Genomic DNA, 16,725 nt, shown 5'->3' with positions numbered 1-16,725 from the left:
GGCCAGCGAGAAGTGGGCGGGGACGGGGGGGCATCGGGGCCGCTGTGCCCCGCGGGGCACACTCGGGTGCCTGGGGAGCGCGCGTCCCGGCACCCGCTCAGTGCCCTGGGGAGCAGCCCTGCACCCCGGCTGCTGCGCGGCCCGCGAGGTCACCCCTGCACCCCGGGGTGCTGTGCTGCCCATGGGACACACGGGTCACTGCCCGCGAGGTCACCCCCTGCACCCCGGCTGCTGCACCCTCATCTCCTGCGGCCATCCCCCGGGCGCCCAGGTCCGTGCAGCCCACGTCCCAACACCCGCGGGCTGGCCCTGCTGAGCACACCCGGCTATTTTTGGGCCGCGGTCCCTGCCCGGCAGCGCCAGGGGCCCCGCGTCACGGGGGCGGCCGGGCCCGGCGCCTCGGTGTCGGCTCCACTGCAGCCGGTGCACAGGGAGCAGCAGCGGCGCAGCCCGGCACAGCTCGGCACGGCTGAGCCCCCGGCGTGCAGGCAGGGAGAGGTAAAACCTTCGGGGGATGCTCCCTCCCGGGGCCACCCATTCCTGGGACACCCCCACCCCTGTTCTGGGGCACGCTCTGCTGCAGGGGACACCGCGCCCCCGGGTGACACCCCAGGCCAGGGGATGCACCTCTTCTAGGGGACATCCCACCGCAGGGACCACCCCACCCGGCCCTGCCGCCCCCATCCTGGGTGCCGGGGCACGCTCAGGGCAGCCTTGTGCCGCGCTGCTCATCACCTAAAAATAGGCAGCTCGCGGGCCGCAGCAGCGGGACACGTCCTTCCCGCGCTGGCCACGGAGCTCGCAGGGAGCGGTGCTGCGGGGTGGCACGGGGGTCCCTCTCTGCCCCGCAGATGGCTGGCGGCATCTTCTCCCCGCTGGGGAGCTGCTCGGAGCTGGAGAAGGCCAACTGCCACCCGCTGGTGTGCCTGCTGTGCCATGAGCCCTACCAGCACCCCTGCCTGCTCGACTGCTACCACAACTTCTGCGCCAGCTGCCTGCGGGGCCGCGCCAGCGACGGCCGCTTGAGCTGCCCGCTCTGCGGGTAAGGGACACGGAGCGTGGGGGGACACCAGAGCCAGGTGTGCCGCCCCAGCAGCCCTGGGCAGGTGTCCCCGTCCCTGTCCGTGTCCCCATGCCCATCCCTGCAGGCACCCCTCGGTGGTGAGGGGGGGCACGGGGCTGCCCCCCGTGGACCGGCTCCTGCAGTTCCTGGTGGACAGCTCGGCCGACGGCGAGGAGGACGTGCAGTGCGCCAACTGCGACCGGTGCTGTGCCAAGGCGGTGAGGGCAGCGGGACAGACGGGGTGGGCAGGGGACCCCCCGCCCGTGCGTGCCACCAGCCGCCCTCCTGCCCACGCAGGAGCTGGACACCATGTACTTCTGCAACACCTGCGGGCAGCCCCTCTGCACCCCATGCCGCGAGGAGACCCACCGCGCCAAGATGTTCGCCCGCCACGAGATCGTCTCCCTCTCCAAGCGCACCAAGGACATCCACAAGAAGTGCCGTGAGTCCTGCACCGTGCTGTGCCGCGCCAGGCTGTGCCGCGCCGTGCTGCACCGAGCTGTGCTGCACCGAGCTGTGCTGCCCAACACTGTGCCCCTTGCAGCGCTGCACGAGGAGCCCTACATCATGTTCTCCACCGAGAAGAAGTCCATGCTCTGCATCAACTGCTTCAGGGACATGCAGGGGTGAGCAGCCCTGGCCCCGCACGTGCCCCGCACCTCATCCTGCCCTGTGCCCCGTGCCCTGACACCCGTGCCCGCAGGGAGAGCCGGGCGCACTGCATCGATATCGAGACGGCGTACATGCAGGGCTGCCAGCGGCTGGACCAGGCGGTGATGGTGGGCAGGGGCTGGCGGGGCTGGGGGGTCGCGGTGCTGCCCGCAGCGCTGCAGCTGCCCCTGCCGCAGGCCGTGAAGGAGCTGCAGACCTCCACACGCGAGGCCATCGTCCTCCTCAAGGCCATGATCGAGGAGGTGCGCAACAGTGCCAGCGATGAGGAGGCAGCCATCAACTCCCTCTTCGGCCGCATGCAGGTCGGGGTCACCGTGCCCTGCGGCCACAGGTGCCCGCTGGGTGGGCACGGCAGAGCTGGGGTGGCAGGAGGGGACCGGGGCGGCCGCAGGACACGGGGTGGCTGCGCCATTTGCAGGAGCAGCTCTCCGAGAGGAAGAAGACGCTCCTGAAAGCTGTGCAGAGGTGAGGGGCCGCGGGCTGAGCGCCCTCCCCGGGGGCGTCCCCTCCCGTGGCGCACGGGGTGCCCTGGGGCCGGGGCTGAGCCCTGTCCCCCTGCGCTGCAGCCAGCACGAGGAGAAGGAGAAGGCGTTCAAGGAGCAGCTCGCCCACCTGGCCTCCCTGCTGCCCACCCTGCAGGTGCGCTCTGGGCAGGGGCCGGGCTGCCGCAGCCCCCAGGGGCACCGCGGTGACAGCCCTGCACACACAGGTGCACCTGGTGACCTGCTCAGCCTTCCTGAGCTCCGCCAACAAAGCCGAGTTCCTGGACCTGGGCTACGTGAGTGGTGCTGGCGCTGGGGGCGGCTGGTGCACCCCGCCGCGGTGCCGGTCGCCCTCACCGCACCTCGCCGCTGCTTTTCAGCAACTGATGGAGCGGCTGCAGCGGATCGTGAAGCTGCCGCACCGCCTGCGGCCGGCGCAGACCAGCAAGGTAGAGCTGAGCCCCTGCCCCCGGCCCCGGCTGCCGCCTCTGCCCCGGCCCCACCGCGCTCGCCCCCATTTCGTCCCCAGATCAACAGCGAGTACCGGGCAGAGTTCGCCCGCTGCCTGGAGCCCCTGCTGATGCTCAGCCCCCGCCGCTCCGTCGTGGGCAGCGCTGGCGGCATCGGCCCCGGCATCGCCAGCGCAAACATGTGAGGTGCTGGGATCGCACCCAGGGCTGGGGCGCATCCCGTCACGCATGTCCCTGTGTCCTGTGCCGCACACCGTGCCACACGTGCCCCTTGGCATCCCCCCGGGCCGAGCTCGCCCCGCTGCTGCCCTTGAGCGTGTCCCCTCGGCGCGGCAGGGAGGGCGCGGGGCACAGCTGCGCTGACGAACGACAGGCACGGGGCTTCAAGTGACACTTCTGGGAAGCGGGGCTGGTGGGGCTGGCAGGGGGGTGCCCGTTGAGCCTGCACCCCGCTCCCCCCAGCCCAACCTTGCTCCCCGGGGCTCTGGCACCGGCGCCCGCGCGCCCACGGCGCCGCAGCCCCTTCGCCCGCCACTATTTTTATCAGAATTTCAGGGAAGTTCCCGGCTGTTCCTCGCCTGGGATATATTTAGGCCCATTGATGTCACGGTGGTGCTGGCCCTGCCAGGCGCTCCCGGCAGGAGAGGACAAACAGGCGCTGCCGCCCATGGGGACCGCTCCTCACCCCCGGCCGGGCTCAGCACCGCGGGGCTGAGCTCCTGGGGCTGCCGGCGCGGGCAGGGGAGCACGGCGCTGCACGGTAGGACCGACGGCGGTGGGGCAGGACGGGGAGCCTGCGGGACAGGGCGAGACAGGGGGGCAGCGGCACCCGCCAAGGGGCCGGGAGATGCCGGCGGTGAGGAAGCCGGCCGCATCCTTCCCTCTGGAAACGCGCCGAGCTCAGCTCCTGCCTTGTCCCCACCACGGCCACTCACAAAGCTGTGGGCGTCGGGAGAGCCGTCCATGGAAACGTGACTTTCGGGGCGGCATAAGGTGCCTTCGGCTGACCCCGCGTGCTCGGGCGAGGAAAGGGACAAGCGGGGCTGGCGCGTCCCCAGGCACCCCAGGGCGAGGGGCTGGGGGCTGAGCCGGTAGCAGGGCCCCCAGCACCGCGTCCCTGCCGCGGCTCACCCGCAGCACATCGCTGTCGCCATCTCCACGCAGGCTCCCCGGCGGCCAATGCTCCAAGACCCTCATGGTGCCCAGCTGCCCCCCTGTCGGCGATAAAATGTCCACCAGCCCCATGGTGCGGAAGCCAACAATGCACCGGTACATCAGCACCAAGGTCCTGCTGGCCGAGGGGCGCGAGACCCCCTTCGCCGAGCACTGCCGCAACTACGAGAACACCTACCGGGTAGGGAGCGTGGGTCAGGATGGGACGGGGGACGGGATGGTGCTGCTCACATGGCGTCGGTGCCCCTGCCCCGCAGATGCTGCAGACAGAGATCCAGGGCCTGAAGGACCAGGTGCAGGAGCTGCACCGCGACCTCACCAAGCACCACTCGCTCATCAAGACGGAGATCATGAGCGAGATCCTGCAGAAGTCGCTGCAGATGGACGTGCAGATCGCTGCTCACTACTCTGCCGTGGAGATGATGCGCAGTGTCTTCGAGGAGGTGCGTGAGCAGCGTCCCTCCGTGGCACGGGGTCTGTCCGCGGCACAGGGTCCGTCCATGGTGCAGAGTCCCCCCGCGGCGCAGGGTCCCTCCATGGCGCAGGGAGCCTCCGTGCTGTGCCGCAGTGCGCTGCCCGGCTCCCTCTCCCTCTCCCAGGTCTGGGAGGAGACGTACCAGCGGGTGGCAAACGAACAGGAGATCTACGAAGGTACCGATGCTCCCCATCCCTGAGCCCCCTGTGCCAACCCACTGGCCGTGGCCACAGCCCATGCCCTCGCCCCCAGCCCAGCTCCACGACCTGCTGCAGCTGCGGCAGGAGAACAGCTGCCTGACCACCATCACCAAGCAGATCGCACCCTACGTCCGCTCCATCGCCAAGGTGAAGGAGCGGCTGGAGCCCAGGTGAGGGGCGTGGGGGGGGTGCTGGGGCCAGGAGAGCCAGCCCTGGCTCACACCCCCCTGCAGGCTGCAGGAGCCGCGGGAGCCCAGGGAGGAACAGGCGCAGATGCTGCTCAAGATCTGCGATGGCAGCGAAACGGCGCCAAGGTAGGAGATGGCGAGCAGCCAGAGCCGAGTTCCCCCCGCGCCCTCCCCAGCTGCACCCACCGAGGTGCCTCCCCTCCCCAGGGACGCCCCGTCTGGCAGCACAGCGGGGGCTCCGGCCGGCCCTGGGGAGCACCGCGAGCCTGGCCCCCCCGGAGACCCCTCCCCAGCAAGCACAGACTGCTGCGGGGGCCAGCAGGGAAGCGGGACCGGGAGCAGCGCCCGGAAAGAGCTGGTGCCGTAGAGCCCGAGAGCGCGGAGCCGCCCGGTGCCACGTCCCGGCTGTCGACCGCGCTGCGCCGCGAGGGCAGGAAAACCGCCCGGCACAGGGCCCTGCTGCGCACGGAACGCGGCCCTTGGGTGACTCCGTTAGTCTGAAACAAAACTTGTCCTTGCACTCTTCCTCTCGTGTGTTACAAGTGAAATAAAAGGGTGCGAGTGTACGTGTCCGCTTGGCTCTGCAGCTCTGGACAGAATCGGCCCCCAACGCCCACCCTGCGCCTGCGGAGCTTCAGGCACGGGACTGGCGAAAGTACGAGGTTAAGAGCGGCTGCCGGGCTCAGAAGCACCAGCAGGGCTCCGAGCGGCTGGCTCGGGAGGTCTCTCCCTCTCCTGCTTGGTCCCGCGGGGGCAGACGCTGCCGCCGCGTGCTGGGCGGGTGGGAGCCAGCGCCGCCACGCTCCCGCAGACCAGCACCGAGGTGCATTCACTGCAAAGAACAGCTGGACAAGAAAGATTCGTTTCTGTCCTCAGCTCACACCAGAGCCAAGTGACACCCACCTTGTTTGTTTGTTCCAAAGGATGCTTGGAGTTCACAGCAGAAAACGAGCTACAAAAAATGTTCAAAGTTCACTCGCCCGAGGCACGCTGGCCGCAGCAGCGGGTCACAGCCCCTCCGAGCTGGAAACACCATCAGTACAAGACACACCAGCAGTGCAGGTGTCGGGCTGGCGCTCCGTGCAGAACACGCTGTGGAATACAACGCGAACCTGGCGGAGGAAGCACCGTGCATCCGTTGGGAGATGGAGAACTCACCCGTTCCGGCGGCTCCAACGCACGTTCTGGAAACCCACGGCCAGGATTCCAGTTCCCGGGATGTCACCGGCACCTCAGCAGATCCCCAAATAACCACCAGACAGAAGTTGGCAATATCTTGTTTTTTATAAAAGAAAAACTAACCCAAAGCAATTTCCCTCAGTGCCCCCTTTCCTGAGCCGCACCGCAGCCCTGTCCCAGGGAACAGCGCAGTCCCCAAGCGTGAGCTGACGAGCCATTCGTCTCCGTTCCAGCGAGAAAGAATAACGTAAAACTCAAGAAAACAGTGCACCTCTTTGGTATATAACGACAGAGTAAGTTATACCACAAAGCTCGAGTAGGAACCATTTCCAAAATGGTAATGTTTAAAATAGCATTAGCTAGCCAAACTTTCGTCCCACTCGGGGAATTGCCCCAGCAGCACCTCCCAGTCGTGCCGACATCCCAGGTTTTGCCCGACACAGCAGGCAAGGATCTCAAGCGCCTGGCAGGTGCGGTTCTGTCCCACCCCAAGCCTCTGGGATCTCTGCAGGATGGAGGGGACTGGCAGGGTAGGAAGCAGCGTGATTTGGAAGAGGGAACAGAGGTGGCGGGGTCAGCTCGGGAAGGCAGCGGCTGGAACGGCACCTCCAGCGCCGGTGGCTGGCGGAGGAGGGAGCGGGCTCGCTCTCCTGCCGCGTTTGAGGCGCTCGTGGTCCAGCGGCACGAGGCGAGCGGAAAGGGCTCCCTGCGATCAGCAATGCCAGGGAGAACCTGAGCAGTGGAGCTGGAGGGCCGCGCGCCAGCTCGCGGAGTTGGGCCTGAAGAGATCAAAGCCACCAGACTGGCTCGCAAGGTGAAAAAGCTTTAAAACCAAATCATGCCACAGGAACAACCCGCTGACCCGCGCCCTTCCTGTTCTCCAGAGAACTGGTCCGGAGGTGTTTCGGTAGGATTCAGCTTCTGCAGGTAGGAGAGTTCGGTTCTCTTTAGGGTCACTACAGGCAAAGTTATCTGGAAGATCCCTGAATGTGCAACACAGGACTTATCTCAAGAAGGATAAAGGAGCTTCTGATCTGCTAGTGACCTGGCAGCTGCCCAGCTCTGCCACCCTCCGCCAGCTCCTCCTGGGCAGCCGGGAAATCCCGAGGAGCTACTCCAGGAGCCCCGCGGCGCCTGGAGCCGCGCGTTCGCTCAGCCAGTCTGGTCTTCTCCCACATTACAGTTCCACTTTGACTCCTTTAATAAAAGGGAGACCTGATGGCACCTTCCGTTTGTACTCCAGGTACTCTTCTCCAAAGAAGTGAATGAGCGTGATCTCCTCCTCCTCGATCCGCTCCCTGAAGAAGCGCCAGGACGCCAGCGCGTAGCCCACCACGCAGATGGGGTTGCACAGTAACACCTGCGGGCAGACGCGGCCGTTAGCGTCCCCTTCCTCCCAGACACCGCGGCCACCCCCCAACACAGGCTTTGTTAAGTTTGCCATGAGATCTAAATGATCTACAAAGAAAATAAAAGATCCCAGCGCCTCCTGTGGAATTTCATCCCAGACATAAATCAGGCAGCTACTGGCTTCTATGGGCCCAGCTCTAGAGCCCATGTGTGCCCACACCACCCCACGTGCAGCCTTCACAGTCTCTCTCGGGAGAAATAAACCCAAATGCCAAGCGCAGGAAGAGCACAACTGAGGCAGCGCTCAGCTACAGCTCAGCCACAGCCAGCTGCCCGCTCCCCCTGGCCAGGGCCCTGGTTTGCATCCTGTGACGGGTGTGTGGCAGCATTAAGAAAGATACGGGGTATACAAGAAAAGCATCTGAGCGCATTATATACAGTACCTGTGTTCCAATACTCCAGTAAAACCATCCCACGTACGACGGGTGCCGGAACCACCCGTACACCCCACTTGTCACCAAAGTATGAGTATCCGATTTCTCGTTCTGAACAATGTGGTTGAAGTTGGAGCCAGCCGTGAGCATGGCCGCTTTTCTCAGGCAGTCCCCGAAGATCACCATCAGCAGCCCCACGGTGCTCAGCCAGGTGATCTGCTTCAGCTCTGCAAGTGAACGAGGACGGGTCACGACAGGTTTGCACGGATCAGGCCCGTGGTGCGGGCGGTCACGGGTGCTTGGGTCGGTGGGCGAGCTTTCCCCCATCTCAAAGCGCAACAGGGTGTAAAACACAGCCAGTGTTCCCTGCCCTGCCATCCCACCACCAAAACACATAAAAATAGTGTCCCCTGCCACGGAGCCACCCCCGGTGTGGAGTCTGTACATCCACAGCAGCGCCTGGTTCTACAGCATAAAGGGGGCGCTACCTCCTGCCCCCCGAGACCAAAACCAGGGGCTTTGAGCACAGAGAGATGAAGGCGGCGTGGGAGCGCTGCCCCGCCGCGGCTCGGCCGGCGGCGCGGGGATCGCCAGCGCTCTGCTGCCGGCAGGACGGCAGCGAGGGGCCGGGCAGCCGACCTGGGAACAGGAGCTTCTCCAGCGTGAACTCCACCCAGGAGGAGAGCGCGGCCAGGTTGTACTCGAAGCTGTGGTTGAGCAGGAAGGAGTCCAGCGAGAGGCTGCGCGGGTTGTTGATGGCGGTCACCAGGTACTCCGAGTAGTGGAAGAGGGAGAGGGAGCACATGTACCTGCGGGAGGGAGCCGGGCTGAGCGGGGCTGCGCGCCCGCCCGCCCCCCCGTCCCCCCGTCCCTTACCAGCCGAAGTGGCGCCAGGCGGAGCGGCCGGCGCTGAGCAGCAGCCCGCAGCCGAACGCGAAGCCCAGGAAGCCGGCCCGGACGGCGATCTGCGGCCAGAGGGGGGAGAAAACGCTGCCACGGCCCGCCGGAGCCTCCCAGCGGGCCCGGCGTCCCCCGCCCGCCACCCCCGGGGCCGCCCCCGGTCCGCACCGCAGCCCGGCCCCGCACCTTGTAGAGCGGCCGCGGGTACAGCAGCAGCAGCGCCGCGTTGACGCCCGCCACGTGCAGGGCCAGCGCCAGGCGGCCGCGCAGGCCGGGGGCGGCCAGCAGGGCGGGCGGGGAGCCCAGCGCCACCGGCAGCGCCGCCACCGACGCGCCCAGCAGGAACGCGGCCAGGCTGGCGCGCGCCTCCCGGCCCAGCCGGCCCCGCCGCGGAGCCGCCGCCGCCGCCATCATGGCGGCGCCCGCCCCGCCCGCGTCGCCGGGGAAACGGCCGCGCGGCTCTCGCGAGAGCCCCGCCCCGCGCAGGCGCAGCGGCCTCGGCAGCGCCGCTCTCGCGAGACTTGCGGCACGCAGGCGCAGCGGCCGCGGGCGGAGCCGGGAGCCGGGCGGGGCCGGGCGGGGCCGGGCGGGGGGGTGGGGGTCGCTCCGGGCGGGGTCGGGCGGGGTCGCTCCGGGCGGGGGGGTGGGGGTCGCTCCGGGCGGGGCCGGTGGGGGTCGCTCCGGGCGGGGCCGGTGGGGGTCGCTCCGGGCGGGGCCGGTGGGGGTCGCTCCGGGCGGGTGGTCCCCGCCGGCTCCAAGCTCCTCTCGGGCAGTTCAGAGACCAGAAGGTCTCCCCTCAGCTCCTGTTCTCCAGCTGAACCCCCCGGTCCCATCACACTCGTGCTCCAGCCCTAAAGCTGCTGAGCCAGAACTGCTGCTGCTTGCGAGAAAGAATAACGAAAAAGCTGCACCCCTTTTCAGCCAACGACAACAGACTTTAATTATGCCACAGGATTCCTTGAATATAATAACTTAGACGTGCACAAAGAAACTACCTAGAGATGTCAACGAGATGGTCCAAGACATTCAGTACGGGCCAGGGCGCGTCCCGCCGCCGGTGCCGTACGTGAGCTTTGGTGTGCGGTCTGAGGAGATACCGGCGAGTTCAACACAGCATCACAAACACGCGCGGCCTCGCGCGCCCCTCGTGCCGCCACGCGCCTCCGCCCGGCTCCGCGCGGGAGGACCTGCACTGGAAACGGGGCTCACGGGGAGAAGGGCGAGCGGCCGGGGCTGCCCCGGAGGCTTCTGGGCGCTTAAGCCACCTAAAGCACAAGGTCTACGGCGTTAAACGGATCGGCGGCGAAGCGGCCGCAGCTCTGGCGGCGGCGGGGGCGGGCGGAGGCGCGAGGCCGGACACGACGCTGACGGGAACCTGGACGTTTGGCGGGGCGGCGGGCGCGGGTCACTGCCGGGCAGCCTGCTGCACCTGCGCCTGCCGCTTGGCTTTCGTCTGGAGGTACCGGCCCTTCCCCTCCTCGAAGCGCCGCTTCTCGTCCTCCGTCTCCGTCTGCCAGCGACACAAAGAGAGCAAAGCCGCCGTTGTCAGGCACGGGCAGCGCTGCTCTGCCACAGCGCGTGCAGGAGGGAAACGCGCCTCCCCTAACGGGAAACATGGAGCAAAGCCTGCGCTCCGTGAAACGCATGCTTTGACAGCTCATCACAAAACACTCAGGCACGCACAAAAGCGGAGAGCAGGAGGGGACCTGCCCCAGGATAAAATATTAATAAAGAAACAGCCTCCAGTCAGCGGCACGGCAGCAGCAGAGCCCTGCTGGGAGCCGGAGCTGGAAACAGACAGGAGGGCTGCGGTAGGGATGCAGCGGGGGACACGGGCCGCTGCGGGTCCCCTCCTCTGTGTCTCAGCACGGGCAGGAGGGGAAGCGGCAGAGCCTGCGCACAGCGCATCCTCAACCGCGAGCCACGAAAACCCCAGTCCCCACATCAGCAATTTTCAAACAGAAGAAATCTCAAAAACAGCCCTGACGCCTGCTCTGGAAAGCCTTGTTCGTGCTCCTATTTCCCTGCCAAATAACTGGAGGGAAGAGAATCTGTTGGACAGAACATCTGGCTGGTGTGGGCCAGGAGGAGCAGGAGCGGGGCTGGGAGCTCTTACCAGCAGCTGCGGGACGGGCAGGGGCTTCCCCTCCTTGCTCAGGGAGACGTAGGTGAAGAAGGCGCTGACGGCGCGGTACCGCTCCCGGGGCTCGTCCACGAACGGGTCGGCATCCACAAAGACTTCGATTTCCATGGATTTATTGCTCGTGAAGGTCATGCGCCCCGAAATGGTGATGACGCTGCCTGCGGAGCCAAGAGGGGCCGGTGAGCAGGTGGCCCCCGCTTCTGCCTGGAGGAAGGGAGCAAGGGCTCCCACATCTTTTATGCTTAAGCCACATCTTAAGCAGAGCTGCTCAGCACAGGAAAAGTCTAACAGGAACTAAATAGCTCTGCCAGCACGTCCCAAGCACGCACCCAGGGGAGCCGGGATGTGGCACACGGAGAGCCGAGTGCCCACTGCCACCCCCGGTACCTTTTTTGATTTTCTCGTGAAAGTTGATGGCGTCCACTGAGGCGGTGACAATGTTGGTCTTGCAGTGGCGGGCGGCCACGATCCCAGCAACCTCGTCCATGAGCTTCATGGTGACGCCTGGGGAGGGAGGCAGAGGATGAGATCCAGGGAAAAGCCACACAGATGGGTAAAGCCTTTGCACAGCCAAAGCTGCACCAGGGAGCTGGACTGGAGACTGAATTCACCCACAGGAAACCGCTGGTACCAGCACAGAGACTCCTGTAAGGAGCACGGTCAGGGCGGCTTCCTTACTCTGGCTCTTCTAAATGTCTCTGAGCAAAACTCAGCCTTGGAGGGCAAGATCAGTCCCACAAACCTCCAGCTTGGGCAGAGCTCTGAGCCACATTGTTGTTTTGTTTTGTTTTTCTTTTAAGGACACAGATGACGAACGGCATCCAGCGTTGTCCCTGCCCCTGGGGAACGCGCCTGTCCCCGGGATCACGGCGCAGGCGTCCGCCCTGCCCGCCCGGCACGGGCGCTGCAGCCAAGAGGAGATCCCTCCAGCAAACTGCAGTGCCTGTACTCCGGGTGCTTGTAATCTGGGATTTGCAATTTAAGTGATGATTACAAAACTGCAGGATTTACAGTTCTGAGTATGTCAGTTTTGGGGGTCTTTTTTAAGCATAGAAAAAGAAGATTTTGTCTCAGCTGAAGCAATGCCAAGCCGTGCAGACGGAGGGAAGGGGCCTGCACACCTTTAGAGGCAGAGCCCGCGTCCCAAAAACACCGAGATACACGAGGTGCTCTCAAACCGCGCTCCCGGCCCGGGGAGGGACCGCAGCGGCACCGCTCACCTCCGTGCACGAAGCCCAGCAGCGTGCAGTCCGACGGCCCCACCAGGTGGATCAGGCTGGACTGGCTGTAGCCCACGGTGTGCGGCTCTGGGTGGAGAAACAGCAAAGCGAAACTCGGAGCTGCTCGGCCAGCACTGTACCCCACCGCACGCCCCCGTCTGAAACACGGAACTGTGGGGCTGGCCCGTGCAAAGCTGGACTACATTCAAACCAGTGTCTAAATTGGCCTTGAGAAGTCCTGAGAGCGGAGGCTGATGAGCTGCCACCTCCCTCCAGTGCCCACCCATAAATCTCATTCCAGCTCAGCTTGCTGCGCTTTAAAAGCCTGAAAGCAAAGGGGAGCGAACTAGACAGACCGTACGCACTCCCTCCACCAGCCACAGCCAAAACCCCTTGAACCTGACGCTTTGCAGCGTCTCCCAAGACCCACACTGTCCCGCAGGCCCCATGGCCGCCAGCCCTGGCACACGCTGGGGAGATCTGACTCGCCACTAAACCCAGGCGACAGAAATCGCACCCTCTGACTGCCAGCAGAGGAAAACCGCCCTCGGGGACAGCTGCGTTTTCCATTTGGCCAGAGATGCCAAAGGTGCTCGGTGCAGGAAAAACCAGCCAAGCCCCTGAGCGCCTGGCATCGCCTCCTCGGGGGGACACCCACGTGGCAGCGCCCGCAGGGCCTTACCTTTCGTCTGCCTGTCTGTGAGCAGGGAGAACAGAGGGGAAAAAAGCATTTGAACAACTTCCATCCTGCATCAGCCCCGCAGCAATCCCCATGCACCACCTCCCCGCCCCTGCCCGAGGACGCGGCCGGTCCTGGAGGCCACCGGCCACTCAACCCTTCGGTTCACCGGCAGTGCCGCCACCACGTTTCCAGAAGCCAGGGAAACACTTTCGGTAGGAAAGGGATCCCCAGAGATCTCCCAGGGAGAGCATGAACTGCACCTGCCAGCCCCAGCAGGGACCACAGGTGCCAGCACAGCTCCAAAATCCTCTCCCCAAACCCACTGCAGGGTTTGGGAGCGCACACTCGCAGCCGCGGGTGCCCGGATACATGCAGAGCTGCCTCGGGGACAAGTCTGGCCTCCCAGCACTACTGGGACACTCCCTTGGGCCACACACCATCCGCGTTACCTGGGTTGATGACGGGGAAGATCACGTCACCGTTTCTCTGCTTAGTTTCCAGCCGATCCAGCTTTTGCTCCTCGTAACGCTTCCTCCCCTCGTCCTCCTGCTCCTTTCTCGCATACTGGAAGGAAAGGCCGGGGAGACCGGGGTCAGCAAAGCCACCAGCACAGCCGGGCGTGCCGACGGGGCCGGGTTAGCACCTGGAGGAGGTGAGCTCTGCTATGTGGGGAGCAATGTGAGCCGTTCTACCTGGATAGGCGGAACCTCGAGGACCTTGTTCACGTTCTTCAGGGACAGTGGCACGTACCACAGCGTCGCCTTGTTCGTCACCTTCTTTGCTCCTGAAGGAGAGTGGGACGGAGGGTGACTGTGCCAATGGCACGGCTGCGGCCCAGGGCCGGCCGTGTGCTGGCGGCGCTGCCGGCACAGGCAGCCCCTTCCCCGCTGGCTCCCGCCGGGCTCGGGCTCCGAGCGGATGTGACAATGCACTTTTGGCAAGGCAACCGGGCAAGGAGCTGGTTGCCACAGCAACGGCAGGAAAAGGGCCTTTTCCAGGCTGAAGGCAGCCACAGGCAGCAAATTAGGCAGGAGGAGCTAAGGGCAGGTTTTTCCTTTCTTCGCTAAAAACAATCAACGGAGCCCTAATCCCCAGGGAGGCTGCTTGGCCTCCCCTCCTGGCGCCCACCCGCCCCGCCGCTCCCAGCACTCCCAGTAAAAGGGAAGATCTCCCCTCTCCCAACGCTGCCGGGTCCAGCGGGCAGAGCGTGGGGTCACCGCCATGTCACCGTTATTGCTGGAGTTTTGGGACAGAGCTACTCGTGGCCACCCACCTGTTAAAATGTTTTCGGACATGACGTTGACCTGGACCTCCACGGAGTGCCGGGAGGTGTAGGTGATCTCGGCGCTGACATTGGCCACCTCGCCGATGCACACTGGGGACAGGAAGTCCGTCCGCTCCACCCGCGCCAGCGCGGCCACGCAGGGCTCCTGGGGACGGTGAGACAGCGAGGGTAGCGGCCACGGCCACGCCGCGCAGGCCCGCGGGACACCGCGCAGGATCTCCCCAGGGCTGGCCCATGCCGCGCATGGCTCTGGCACTTCAACCTCCGCCTTATCCGCCGAAAGCCGCGCTTCCTTCCCTGCCTGTAACTGGCGCCAGGGCCGCCTCTGGCTCACCCTTTGCAGGAGTTAAAACCTTAACAGCAGCATAATACAGTTTCTGGTAATAAACCACCGTTCCAGTGGGACGCTCTGGCAGCAGTTTGCAGTATGCACACAGGAGCACATGGTTCCGGTGTGGGGGGATGATGGGGGAGGCCCAGGTGGGCTCGGGGAACCCCTGCTTCCTGCAGACCCTCAGGGCACGGCGGGGGGGCTGCAGAGCGGCTGAGCCAGAGCCCAGCGGGCACTGTGACACCTACTCACCCCGGCCTGGGAGTTGCAGTGGCGGGTGCTGATGATGGCTCCCGCCTCCTCTATCATCTTCAGGATGGTTCCTCCATGGACGTTCCCCGCAACGTTGGCATCATCGGGGCGCATGATCCTGCCGGGAGAGGGACACAGGAGCTTGCACCTCCCGCCGCAGCCTCGGGCCGGGTCCCGGTGCAGCCCACCGGGGGCACCGCTATGGCCCTACCGGATGAGCTGCTGGGCCATTTCCCCGCGGTGGTGCCGGCAACGTCACCGGCACTGCCAGCGTGCGGCTTCCTGCGAGCGGCGGGGAAACCGCCCAGATGACGGCCGGGGGTGGAAGGCGGCACCGCTGCCCCGCGGGGCGGCCGGCGGCTCGGCGGGGACAGCACCTGCCCGCCCACGGCGGCGAACGGCCACCGAGCGGCACGTGCCACCGCGCGCCCCGGCGGCAGCTTCTACTCGAGCGGCAAATAACCGACCGCAGGAGGCAAGGCGGGCGCGGTGGCGATGGGGCGAGGGCTGTGCGCCGGCCCAGAGGGGAGCCGCGCTCCGGCAAGGCGGCCATGCGGGAAAAGGCAGGAGAACCGGGCGCGCCCCGCCCGCTCACCGGCACGGCGCTGCGCCCGGTGCAAGCAGCGATGCTGCTGCGGGGCAGCGTGGCCAGCGCAGGCAGCGTCGCTGGTGCCGGCAGAGTGTCGGTGCAGGCGGCGCTGCGGGTGACCGCAACGGCGCAGGTGGCACCGCCGGTAGCATCCCTGTTGCAAACGGGTCCCGGCCGCAGCGCCCGCCCGCGGCCCCCCAGCCCGCCTGCTCTGCCCTCTGCTCCGCCATGGTAGCGGGCGGCGCGGCGAGGCCATACCTGGAGACCTGGATGGCGGCCGGGCCCGGGCCCGGGCCCTCGGCCCCCGGCTCCGACATGGCGGCACCGGCGCCCCACCCGCAACGGCGCTGCGGCAGCGGCACGCCTGGCCACGCCCATCCCGGGACATGCCCCCCGCGCCTCCCCATTGGCGGGTAGCGGCTCGCCACGCCCCCGAGGCCGGCAACGGGGGCGGAGCTGCGGTGCTGCTCGGGGGCGGAGCTCCAGTGCCCAGGGGCGGAGCTCCGGTGTTGTCCGGGGAGTAGTGCGTGCCCCTCCGGGACACAGGTCCCTGTACCCGCTCTTACTCCCACGCCCGCTGCTCCGTGCCGTGCCCAAACTGGCCCCGCGGAGCATCAAGGCGCTACCTGGGAGGGGTCACGCCCGGAGCCCCTGTCATGAGCCCATAGCAGCCGGAGGATGCCCGTTACCTGCCTCACCGGGCGCACGGCTCCCCGCCTTCCCCGGTGCTGGCGTCTCTCTCCGGTTGGGAAAGAGCTTCGTGGGGCGCTCGGGGTTTGCGGGACGGGCGGAGGCGGCGGCCCCGAGTAACCGATGATGGATCGTGCCGGGGGCGAGTGGGGGTCGGGGTGGGGACAGAACACGGCGACGCTTCTGCGAGAGGCGCCTGGGGCTCCGCGGGCAGACGGGGCGGTGAGGGCGGCCCGGGGGTCCCGGGGCTCTCGCCTCGCGTATCTCGGCGGCGGCGGGAGGCGGCGCGGGGCCCGGTGGGGACGCGGTGCTGCGGCGCTCCGGTACCGGCCGGGCCGCTGTCCGCGGTGCTGAGCGCGCGAGCCGCCGCTCTCCGCGGTGCTGACGGCGGAAGTGTCGCCTCCTGCCCGCTGCCGGTGCCCGGGGAGGCCGCCGCCGCTTCCCGCGCTACCCACCGGTCCCGCCGTCGGTTCCCGCGGGCCTACCCTCCCCGCCGCTCGTCCCGCCCCCGCCCCGACGAGAGGAGGCAGGGCAGCGCGCCCGGCATCCCCTCCTGCCGGTTTTGCCGGGGTCGGCGGGCACACGTCGGGGCTGTCGGAGAAGCCCAGCACCGCCGCGGTGGCGGGCGGGGGAAGGGGACAACCACGGGGCGGAGCGGGGAGGGAGCAGCTTCCCAGGACAGCGTCGGCAGCCGGGGACCGGCGGCTCTCGGGATCCCGCGGATCGTCCGCAGGCTGGCAAGCCCGGCTGCCCTGGCAGGGGCCGGCGGCGGCGACCTGGGGTCCCGGGCAGCGGCAGCGGGCAGCCGCCGCGCCGTCGGGAGGGGCGGGCGGAGGGGCGGCCCCGAGGGAGGAGAAGGAGGAGCCGGCGGGGCCGGGGGCCGGCAGGGTGGCAGCGCCACGCAGTGCCAAGCGGCGGCCGGGGCCGCCGCCGGGGCCGCCGCCGGG

At 67.0% G+C, this 16,725-nt stretch overlaps 3 protein-coding genes across 9 annotated transcripts; 1 reads left to right on the top strand and 2 right to left on the bottom strand.

Moving 5' to 3' along the window:
* Window positions 1-49: 49 nt before the first annotated feature.
* Window positions 50-6,030, top strand: RNF207 (ring finger protein 207). Of its 6 annotated transcripts, none has more exons than XM_071798316.1 (18): window positions 50-271; window positions 852-1,042; window positions 1,149-1,281; window positions 1,361-1,505; window positions 1,608-1,689; window positions 1,767-1,842; window positions 1,912-1,977; window positions 2,154-2,200; window positions 2,302-2,374; window positions 2,445-2,513; window positions 2,598-2,666; window positions 2,747-2,868; window positions 3,852-4,041; window positions 4,118-4,303; window positions 4,460-4,511; window positions 4,588-4,682; window positions 4,769-4,849; window positions 5,647-6,030. In XM_071798316.1, exons 1-18 carry the CDS (start codon window positions 182-184, stop codon window positions 6,010-6,012), a joined length of 2,133 nt encoding a protein of 710 aa, XP_071654417.1. In that variant the 5' UTR covers window positions 50-181; the 3' UTR covers window positions 6,013-6,030. The 6 variants fall into 6 exon arrangements, with proteins under 6 accessions (XP_071654417.1, XP_071654415.1, XP_071654416.1 ...); XM_071798314.1 differs by having other exon boundaries at window positions 1,912-2,037; XM_071798315.1 differs by having other exon boundaries at window positions 53-271; window positions 1,912-2,037; window positions 4,588-4,705.
* Window positions 5,989-9,012, bottom strand: ICMT (isoprenylcysteine carboxyl methyltransferase). The gene is made up of 5 exons (XM_065855206.2): window positions 8,773-9,012; window positions 8,563-8,651; window positions 8,326-8,495; window positions 7,696-7,913; window positions 5,989-7,262 (listed from the first exon to the last, which is right to left on the bottom strand). The coding sequence occupies exons 1-5, from the start codon at window positions 8,998-9,000 to the stop codon at window positions 7,080-7,082; spliced, it is 888 nt and encodes a 295-aa protein (XP_065711278.1). The 5' UTR covers window positions 9,001-9,012; the 3' UTR covers window positions 5,989-7,079.
* A 488-nt stretch (window positions 9,013-9,500) lies between these two features.
* Window positions 9,501-15,488, bottom strand: ACOT7 (acyl-CoA thioesterase 7). 2 transcript variants are annotated; one of them, XM_065855305.2, is made up of 10 exons: window positions 15,347-15,488; window positions 14,500-14,617; window positions 13,905-14,061; window positions 13,324-13,415; window positions 13,081-13,195; window positions 12,632-12,646; window positions 11,950-12,036; window positions 11,117-11,233; window positions 10,703-10,887; window positions 9,501-10,096 (listed from the first exon to the last, which is right to left on the bottom strand). In XM_065855305.2, exons 1-10 carry the CDS (start codon window positions 15,403-15,405, stop codon window positions 9,992-9,994), a joined length of 1,050 nt encoding a protein of 349 aa, XP_065711377.1. In that variant the 5' UTR covers window positions 15,406-15,488; the 3' UTR covers window positions 9,501-9,991. The 2 variants fall into 2 exon arrangements, with proteins under 2 accessions (XP_065711377.1, XP_065711379.1); XM_065855307.2 differs by lacking the exon at window positions 12,632-12,646.
* Between the last annotated feature and the right edge of the window lie 1,237 nt (window positions 15,489-16,725).

This window comes from Patagioenas fasciata, chromosome 23, assembly GCF_037038585.1.
Source record: "Patagioenas fasciata isolate bPatFas1 chromosome 23, bPatFas1.hap1, whole genome shotgun sequence".
Lineage (NCBI taxonomy): Eukaryota > Metazoa > Chordata > Aves > Columbiformes > Columbidae > Patagioenas > Patagioenas fasciata.
Note: the sequence above shows the minus strand (reverse complement) of the source record. Positions and strands in the feature narration are given on the sequence as shown.